The sequence below is a fragment of the Salvelinus sp. IW2-2015 genome, unplaced genomic scaffold, assembly GCF_002910315.2.
Source record: "Salvelinus sp. IW2-2015 unplaced genomic scaffold, ASM291031v2 Un_scaffold2976, whole genome shotgun sequence".
Lineage (NCBI taxonomy): Eukaryota > Metazoa > Chordata > Actinopteri > Salmoniformes > Salmonidae > Salvelinus > Salvelinus sp. IW2-2015.
Genome location: NW_019944271.1, coordinates 27,170 through 37,328, shown reverse-complemented (window position 1 = coordinate 37,328; position 10,159 = coordinate 27,170). Strand labels below are relative to the sequence as shown.

General features: G+C 43.6%; 1 protein-coding gene across 2 annotated transcripts; it reads right to left on the bottom strand.

Moving 5' to 3' along the window:
* Positions 1–4,061: 4,061 nt before the first annotated feature.
* Positions 4,062–9,251, bottom strand: LOC112075086 (protein FAM177A1). Of its 2 annotated transcripts, none has more exons than XM_024142126.2 (5): positions 9,082–9,251; positions 8,566–8,763; positions 8,376–8,442; positions 8,150–8,247; positions 4,062–5,944 (listed from the first exon to the last, which is right to left on the bottom strand). In XM_024142126.2, exons 1-5 carry the CDS (start codon positions 9,148–9,150, stop codon positions 5,732–5,734), a joined length of 645 nt encoding a protein of 214 aa, XP_023997894.1. In that variant the 5' UTR covers positions 9,151–9,251; the 3' UTR covers positions 4,062–5,731. The 2 variants fall into 2 exon arrangements, with proteins under 2 accessions (XP_023997894.1, XP_023997893.1); XM_024142125.2 differs by having other exon boundaries at positions 8,560–8,763; positions 9,082–9,245.
* Positions 9,252–10,159: the final 908 nt, after the last annotated feature.

Below are 10,159 nucleotides of genomic sequence, written 5' to 3'. Positions count from 1 at the left end.
TTTAGCGCAGGTGGGTATAATTACCCGCTAGCCACACTCATTAAAGTCTAAACTGTTATTCACATTTTTTGTACTGGATTTTCATGGCGAGTTAAGGCTTTGAGTGGCTGTGTTTGTAGCTGCATGCAGCGAGGCGCTGCGGGGAGATTCTTTTCATTCTTCCCTAACCAGAGTGAGGAGAGAACACGTGGTGAGGTGTAAGACCTTAGGGTATTGYACTTTATACCTCTGAAGCTGAAGACAGAGCTTGTCTCTCCCTCAGATGCAGTATATTTACATTGACTGGTGCTTTTATATCTGGCCCTTTCAACCTCCCAACACAAAGGCCTTGGTCCCGCGCCTCCGTCTGTCCATCTGTTTGTCTGTCTCACTGTCTATCTGTGAGGAAGCGAGGAGAGATGCATAGAATTGGGGGAAGGATGGGGAGATGAATGATTAACGGAGGAAAGCGAGCACCTCCCTTTGTTCTGACTTCTTCAGGGAATCATTATACTAAACAACSTGTGGCGGCACAGAGAGGAATTCCCCCTGTTCAACTTCAAACTATCACAGATCTGCATCTGGTCTATTTGTACTACATACAGCTGGCCCAGAACTACCCAGAACCCCCGCCCTTCTCCACGGTATAGTAGTGCTATTGGCCTCCGCTCTGCCCTGCTCTGAATCTGGACAATCACTTTAGCTGGACATAAACAGAGCCAGTACCACCAATTGCAGACTCAGAGTAATTGGCGGATGCATGGGAGTCAGTCTCAGTCTCAGTCTGTGAAGCACATTATCTGCTGCAAGCTGGTATAAAGGATGAAAGGTGGTGGAGGGAAAGTCTGGGGGATTTCAGAGAGATCTGCAGTGGCCAAATCAGGAAGTAAAAGTCCTACTAGAGGTCAACGGTCATTTGGCACCTTGCTCTGTGAATTAGTGAAGTAGTGTTTCTCATTACACACTGCAGAGAGTGCATCCCAAATCGTACTCTATTCATGACACCCATAGGGCTCTGGTCAAAAGTAGTGCACTATATAGGGAATAGGGCACACACCTAGAATTTCTCTGCCATGTCTGATGAGAAACAGTGTTAGCCAGGGCTTTATAATTGGTTTCTGGTTTAATGGACATCTGGCCCATGAATATGTCAGCAGCTGCAGGTCAGTATAGTTTGTGAATGCATGGTTGCATATTATGTGTCAGCTATGGTGGCACCTACTGTATGTTAGCAGCCTTGCTGCTGTGTGTAGGCTGTGCAGAAAGGAGGCAGTGCAGATCAGTGGTGTCAGGGACTTTCCAGACCAGGGTTGTGTGTGTGAAGTGCACTTGTACAGACTGTGCCATTAGCGCTACTGAAGAACGCACTTAGCAAGTCTGACCAGACAAGCAACATTGACCTATTACAAAACAGCCTGCTCGCACGACAACAAAASAACAGCCTATATGGTACTCATTAAGGATCTAAAATAATCCCCATTTAATTTGGCCTTTGATGCCATTAAAAATCATTTGAAGTCATAAGAACTATTAAATAAATATTACCATGCGGTTTAGGTTGCTACGTTATGCTGCTTTTATTGGATCAACGTATGGAATGTGCCTCATGTTACTGGAAGACCAGTCTTCTCCTAGCAGTATGCAAAGTATACAATTCAAAGCAATAAACGTCAGATTATGACTAGAATGTAACATGCAAAGTTGAAAAGTTGGACACAATAACACTTTGCATGAAACTGCGCAATACCCACTATCATGCATGTTGTCTCTTTCCTCCATTTAGTCTGTAGGAATGTGGTAAAATGTTCTTGAAGGGTGTTCCTCAGCTCCAAGACTTCCATGCCATGCATTCCAGGTTTGTAGTATTCTTATTCTATGTTGTTTTGCCCCAGGAGAGACAGGGAAGAAGAGGAGACCACGGTTTTAGTCAGGCTGTTAGTAACCTTATAAGGAAGCATTCACGCACRTACACACAGACAGACAGACAGACATGCACACACGACTGAGTGGTGTGGAAATTCCCTTCTCCTCTGACTGACAGTAGGGCCTAAATAAGAGGCTTGGCTGACCGCAGCAGAGGCCCACTGTGGAGGAGGCAGAGAGGGGGGTGGCTGCTGCTATTCTCATCTCTGGGATAAACGCTGAAAAYAAGGTCTGAGGTTAACACGGGTTTAGGATATTATCAGTCAGTTAACRTGACCTCTATGAATTATGAAGCCAGTGGGCGTCTGGCTGGGCTGGTTGGCTAAGCAGGTAGCTGTTCAACTCTGCTATGCCCTCCTATTAAAGAGTCTGCTCTAGTGATTACTGTGCCATCTGGAACTAGAGGATGTAGTTACATCAGCTATGAGAGCTAGAACCTGGGCGACTGTGTGTTTCCGCTTTAGCAAAGTCGTCAGGCCTTGTCTGACAGACTCAACCAGCCAGGYACCATTCGTCTGGTCCTATAGTACTCTATGTGCTGCAGCCAACTCCTTTATACTGGAGTTGTCATGCCATACAGTGGGACCAGGCTAAGGTACAATGGCTGGATGAGTGAAATGAGGAAGATACACGTGTTGTTCCCAGACTGAGATATATGTAAATATTTGAGATATAAAGTATAAGCAAATATTTGACGCATGCATGCAAACACACACGTACACACACAAGAAATGGCATTGTGGCGTTAATATGGATTTCCCCTCCTTAATCACACACATTATCACATACACTGTCCCAGATGACTGCTGTGTTTATCAATGTCTGCCAAGCTCAGGCCAGGGAATAAGAGGATCTTCTCTTCTCTTCACACACAACTGACAAACCAAACAGACTTCCAACTGACAAAAGACTTCCAACAGGCTTAGAATATTTTATACGTATTGTTCTAAAAGATAATCTTCCTCAGCTATCACTTTTTGTGAATTGTGAAGTATTTGTGTAATCAAAACAAGCACATGAAGCACATAAAGGCTTCATAATTCAGAGGTCACGTTAACTGACTGATATTATCCTAAACCCGTGTTAACCTCAGACCTTATTTTCGGCGTTTATCCCAAAACCCCATTCTTTCCCCATTCATTACCCCCATAGCAATGGCTGAACAAACCACTCATTTCTGGTTTTTAGAACTACAAGATGGCGACCTCTATTGTTGTCTCACAGTAACCCCTCAGCCTCCTTTATAATTGTACAATAGCACCCTCTAGTGGAATATTTGTGTATTGCCAGTCTTTGGTAACTTGATTGGATTTCTAGAATCTAGTGGAATGACAGTGTATAGCCAGTCTCRGTTGGTCACCCAATAGTTACAGAGCTGTTACTCTAACATATCATCTAAACCCCAAAATACATCATGATCCACTGCCAGTCTCAGTCTGGTGTATGAGTGCCACTCTGTCTGTCTATAGCTTCTTTGTTGCCGTAGTGAACTGTTCGTGAGTGTCACTGTGTCCGGCCGTGCTGACTGGACAGTGGGATGACTGAGGGTTTGTTTGCAGTATAAGGCTGTCCTTGTGTAGTTTGGCTGGATGCTTTCACGGCACAGACCCCCATACGCTACGCAAYGCTGAGTAACGATGAACTGTCTGTCTCACCATGGTACAACCACCCAGAACTACAGTGCCATAACAAAGTATGAATAAGCTTAGCCTAAAATGGCTGAATTGCCAATATGGTGTATAAAGTAAATATACRGTTACTTTTGGCTATTATAATCCATAGAGAAATCACTCCTACATTCTCCTATGAGACACTATATGTTCTATGGTAAGTGAATGGAGATCAGCAGGTCACGGTGTATGGTTTTCTAGCTCTCTCTTAATGTTGACAGAGAGGTCATAGCTGTAGGTCATTCTGGACTAGAGAGAGAAGCCCACACTGACCTGACCTGGGATTGGCTGCATTGGGAGGTTAGCCAACAGAATGTCACCTCAAGCAGTTCTAGAAAAGGACACAGAAGTCTTTGTTAACCAATAAAGACAAAAGACAATCACGTGTCACTCACTCACAGACACAGTACCACCACAYGAGCCAGAGAGAATCCACCACGGATCCTAGCTGACTGGCCAACATGACAGAGAGATGAGCAAATACTGTAGTTAAAGCATAGTTAAGTATATTTATTAACAGTTTATCAAGGTGTTGTTACATAAAGTAGGTTGTAAAAAAGTGCTCAGAAAATACAAAAATAATAATAAATATGTGAATATCAAAAGAATGTTTAACATAAGTTCCTTTACAACAAGGGCAACTGTGCATTAGGCCAATGGACTAGTAAAAACAAATATGACATAGATTATACTCCCTTTACAAAATCTCAGCTACACCAATAGCCTGAAAAGATGTTCCAAATTACAAGTCACCAAGTGACCACAAGCCAGTAATGCTACACAGAGAAACAACACACCATGTTTAGGTCAGTGCTCAACCAATTATTTAAACAAATGTTGTCTAAATTAAAACAAGTGAGTGAAATGCTAGTAGTAGTGTATAAAGGAGGAAGGCTTCCTGTGTTCGAGTGCATTAAGGTTTAGGCTACTACTTGGCTCTGTGATTTAGGCAAAAAAAAAACACAGCCCTTCAGAGGCACCAGATAGATAGACACAAGGTTGGAATGTTAGGACCAGCCTCCAGTTAGGGGTAAGGCCACTGGAGACACATAGTTAAACGACACAGTACTACTACCGTACCACACTGTGCCTGTACTATAGGATTACAGAAAGGGCAGTGGCACTGCACTGCCCACTGAAGGCTAGCCCTGGTAGTCGGATCAGCTTCTGCTTCAACCGATTCAAACAAACTTCTTTGTCGCTACTCTGTCATTGTCCTTTGCTGTTTGTTGTCATAGTTCTTTGTAGTCTGGTATTAATGGCATGACAGAGGCGTGGGCTAAAGCAGTAGCAGGTCTGACTCCCAGGTTTATAGATGGCTCCTTCATATCCACAACCAAATGTGAGCTCAGAGAGTAGTGCTGAGCGATTAGTGTTTTTACAGGTCGGTTCTGTTTCGGTTCGATATTTAAAAAATAATCATGGTTTTCAATTTCGGTTTCAATAATTTTTGCAAACATAAAATGCAATATGCATTATGTGGGTTGAATGCTGTAACACAGAATAAAACTATTAATAAAAGTCCCATGATGGTAGTGACTGCCCATCACTTATTAACCATCATTTATTCACATTACTTTATTCAAATATTTCAGTTGTGTATATTACATTTGTTTTATTTGATTAATTTATATTCAATTCCAAGTCATCATATCTATAGAGCTGCTGCCTGACAAAATCACTATTTAAGTTGTTCTTAAAAAGTAAATAAGGCATACGTTTGACGGCTGAATACCAAGTGATTTCTACCAATATCWATCACTTAGATCATGTATTTTCAGGTAGAGATACCTCGCGAGGCAACAGCTGCTCTCTATATCACCTCACAATCTCGCATTCTTCTCGCTTCTGTAGAAGCAGTAAAAGAAACAGACCGGACTAGCAGATGCGAAATGGATTATGGGTATTATAGTTAATTACCACGTTTTACACGCTAAACTATGTAGAATATTGGCCTGTTGGAAACTACAACGCCGTACTACATCGCACAGTTCAGTCTGGATCTGATTTATCTCTAGAGAAACTGTGCAATGTGCACACGAAATTTCGGTTAATCGTTCAGCACTATCAGAGAGACAGACCACAGAGCGCCTCCACCTCCTTGACAAATTAAAACAAAACAAATATGGACAACACATAATCATCTCTCCAGAAGTCAGTTAGGTTGTTGTCGTGACAATGGCTGGGACCCTGATGGCAGTAGGCGTGGCCTTGGCCTCTTTCTCAACCTGATAGGTGTCCGTGGAGTGGGGGGTGGTAGCGGTTCCCTCTGGCTGATCCGTCATTGGTCCATGGATCTCCTCGTCCTGATTCTCGACAAAGTATTGCTCCGCCTCCTCYGATAACCGGTTGTCCTCATCTTCCTCCTCCTTCTGTGAAGAAAAGACAAGAAGTTGTTAATGGAATGCTCATAAACACAAACATGTGAACCATCAATGCCCTTTAGGCATCCATTTCAAGTGAATGTGGCTCCGTATTAGTGATCTCATAACCTAAACCCCGGCAGATGTGGTGTGATCAACGTGAGACTAGTAATCTCATACTGATTTAAACAACTGTATAGAGGCCTACCTCTTACCTCATCCTGTAATACTCGCAGAGCAGTGGTATTCAAACTTTTTCAGCGGGGACCCCCATTTCTTTTCRAAGGAATTGTTTGTAGARCTCCGAGACAAGATTGTGTCGAGGCACAGATCTGGGGAAGGGTACCAAAAAATGTCTGCAGCATTGAAAGTCCAAAAACAGTGGCCTCCTGCATTCTTAAATGGAAGAAGTTTAGAACCACCAAGACTCTTCCTATAGCTGGCCACCCRGCCAAACTGAGCAATCGGGGGAGAAGGGCCTTGGTCAGGGAGGTGACCAAGAACCCGATGGTCACTCTGACAGAGCTCCAGAGTTTCTCTGTCGAGATGGGAGAACTTTCCAGAAGGACAACCATATCTGTAGCACTCCACCAATCAGGTTTCAATGCCAAGAGGAAACCTGGCACCATCCCTACGGTRAAGCATGGTGGTGGCAGCATCATCATGCTGTGGGGATGTTTTTCAGCAGCAGGGACTGGGAGACTAGTCAGGATCGAGGGAATGATGAACAGAGCAAAGTACAGAGATCCTCGATGAAAACCTACTCCAGAGCACTCAGGACCTCAAACTGAGGTGAAGGTTCACCTTCCAACAGGACAACGACCCTAAGCACACAGCCAAGACAACGCAGGAGTGGCTTTGGGACAAGTGTCTGAATGTCCTTGAGTGGCCCAGCCAGAGCCCGGACTTGAACCCGAGAGAACATCTCTGGAGAGACCAGAAAATAGCTGTCCAGCGATGCTCCACATTCAACCTGACAGAGCTTGAGAGGATCTGCAGAGAAGAATGGGAGAAACTCTCCAAATACAGGTGTGCCAAGCTTGTAGCATCATACCCAAGAAGACTCGAGGTTGTAATCACYGCCAAAGGTGCTTCAACAAAGTACTGAGTAAAGGGTCTGAATACTTTTTTTGTCATTATGGGGTATTGTGTGTAGTTTGATAAGGTAAAAAAAACATATTTAATCCATTTTAGAATAAGGCTGTAAAGTAACAAAATGTGGAAAAAGTCAAGGGGTCTGAATACTTTTCAAATGTGCTGTATATTGTCCCCATACAATAATCTGTACACTTAAATTTTAGCCCCTACCCACATAAGATTTCTTTTTTTACCCCATTGCAATTCCCCTGGGTGGCAACACCAACTTTGAATACCACTGTCGTAGAGGAAGTTACTGGAGTGTTTTTGACCTGRCGAAGATCTGTTTCAGCTTGAAACGTAGTCAATAAAGCAGTGAATTGAGAGCTTAAAGAATGTGCGGGCCTTCTTGTTYTTTAATAGTATTCTTTATTAGCCCAGCACCTATGTTTTTAAGGATGTGCGTATGACCACAAACTTTTCAATAGAAGTTACTGTAGTGCTCATAGAAATAATGAGACTACTGTAATCGCGCCCACCATCCGGCCCTCTCTGTCGAGACGTCTGATTTCCAAGTGCCTTGGAATGGGACTTGACTGGAAGTCTATRGCAGGATTGGAAGAAACAACCGCTGGTTTTAATTGGCTGAGCTCGCAGTCTATCACCATCCAGCATTACCCTTAAAAACACCCCTCTGGATTTCCAAGTGCGAGCAGTGCAAGTGATTTAGGCTAAACAAGAAAGTGAGTTTGGGAAATAGTATGCATTTTAGAAATAATTTACACATATAAACTTTATATGCCTGAACTCAATCAATTTGGCTTCCCAAAAATAACGTGGTCRCTGTGATAGAACATTACTTTTCATTTACATTTTTTTCTGCATTTTTCAAAGTCCCATCTAATAYAGCTGCAGCRGGCTCTCTCTCCCACCCTTTCAATTCCCACTTGTTGAAGTGTTTCCAGGCTCTATATGCGGTAGCAGTTGACTGGGGATTAGGTTACTGTTACTACTACAACACTCTYATAGACACATGCAAAGCATCTATGCCCTTCTATAATTCTATATACTTTAGAAATCACTTTCTAGACGTAAGCCCTCTTAGTGATGGCCCTCATCTGCTTGTTGTGTACATACCTCCTTCCTCATCCTGTAATACTCGTCGATGGCGTACTGGTATTTGGCCGATGTGATTCCAAAGAGSGAGGCCATCCTCTCCCCGAGGTAGTCACAAGCTGAAAAACACATTCTGGAGTTTTACCAACAGCATAGTATTCAAGGCAGTATCAAGGTAATGTACGGCAGGAGAAGGCCATCAACCCTAGAGRTTTATAATACATATTGTCTCATGTCAGGCACCCACCTGAAACAGTGGAGGTAGCTGCTCTCCACATATGGAACCAGAAGTACGGGCCCCAGGTCAGCTTGTTCTGACACACAGTTTTGGAACACATATTATAGGAAGTACAGACGTTAATCGTACATTTCAGTAAAATACACACAAACTAAAAACACGCACACACACTTCTATTTAACACACTACACACCCTCACCGCATCGACAGGGGGGGACAGTAGGTCCTTCTTCTCTGGTTCCTTGTCCTCCCCCTCCTCCTCGTCTGTACTGTACTCTTCCATGGTTTCTCCGCTAGAGAAATGGATGATCCTTCGTGGGGCTTTCTCTTCTTTCTGATCCCCCTTCTCCAGGTCTCCCAGCTCGACACTCTCAAAGTCCTTCCCTGTGCTGGGGCTCTGGGACACACACACACACACACACACACACACACACACACACACACACACACACAGCTTGTTGATGACAGGCTGCTGCTTACACACAATTAGATAATCAACCATTTCTATGTGCATCAATGTCCGAATTTGACATAGGCCTACCCGTAGTATGGCCTACGTTTTAAGCGTCCGCATGAGACGATGACAGGCACGAAAACATAGATGCACTGAATTGTAGTAACGTTAAYTAGCTAACGCTAGCTAGCTGGTCTGAAAACACCAATTATAAAGGGCCGATAATAAACACTTTTCATAATCTTGACCTGCCGAGCCTACCTTCTCTACGTCCATCGTTTGGCCCAAAGACACATTCACGTTGGTGAGATACAGAGATATTTCGGCCATGGTGCCTCTTTCTTTGTATTCTGGGATGTTTAGCCTGCCCTACACACCCATGCTCGTGGGCATTTAAGCCCTGAACGATGCCCGACAGGCAGTTCTGTCTCCTACGCTGCGTGCCGCCCCCAAGAACACAGCAAATCGCATGCAATTAACACTGTAGCTAACTCGGCTAGTCTTGTAAGCAAACGAGCTAACTAGTTAGCTATGTAGTCTTGTTAGCAAACTAGCTTGTTATCTGTGCTGGTTGTTAGCTTGCATAACTGATTTGTGTATAATTATAAGAGACAGTTCATGTTTTGTGGATAATATTTACATTTACAGAGTGAGTGGCTGATCAGATTCAATWGCAGCTTCAGAGGCTGATAAGTCAGGATTCTGCCTAGATACCATAGGCAGCAAGACCACCTAGTTAACTAGCTAGCTCACAAGACTAKCCAAGTTAGCTGCTATGTTCCTTGAATGCGATTGGCTGTGGTCTTGGGGGCGACACGCAGCCTGGGAGACAGAGCTGCCTGCCAGGCATCGTTCAGGGCTTAAATGCGCCATCTCCTTCTTCTTCAACAATATATTGCTGTTCGCACAATTGAGTGTGCATGTCGCCACCTACTGGCTAGGAACATAACAATGGCAGTGCATTTCTTGCCATCTGTTATCTTGACTTCAATTTGTTAGGTAGCTGTGTGGTTTTAGAGACCACCAGTAAGGTCATTCTTGTGTTTTGATACTGTGTTCATTCGCAGGCTAAATTTAAGAGTTTGCTTAATGTATATTCATGCTTTGTAGTATTGTATACACTTTGCTTGTGACTCTTTTTATACTAGTTAATTGTGCTTTCGCCTGTGTGCTGTGCCATTGAGATACATTGAGAATTAAAACTGCTTGTGAAGACTGATTGTACTAGCCTCTTAGTGAAGAGCCACTGACAAGACCTGTGGATCTTTGTGGAATCCTGCCAGCCCCATAACCTGTTTCAACAGGGTGCAGGGTGATCCTGTAAGAGCATGGACATCTC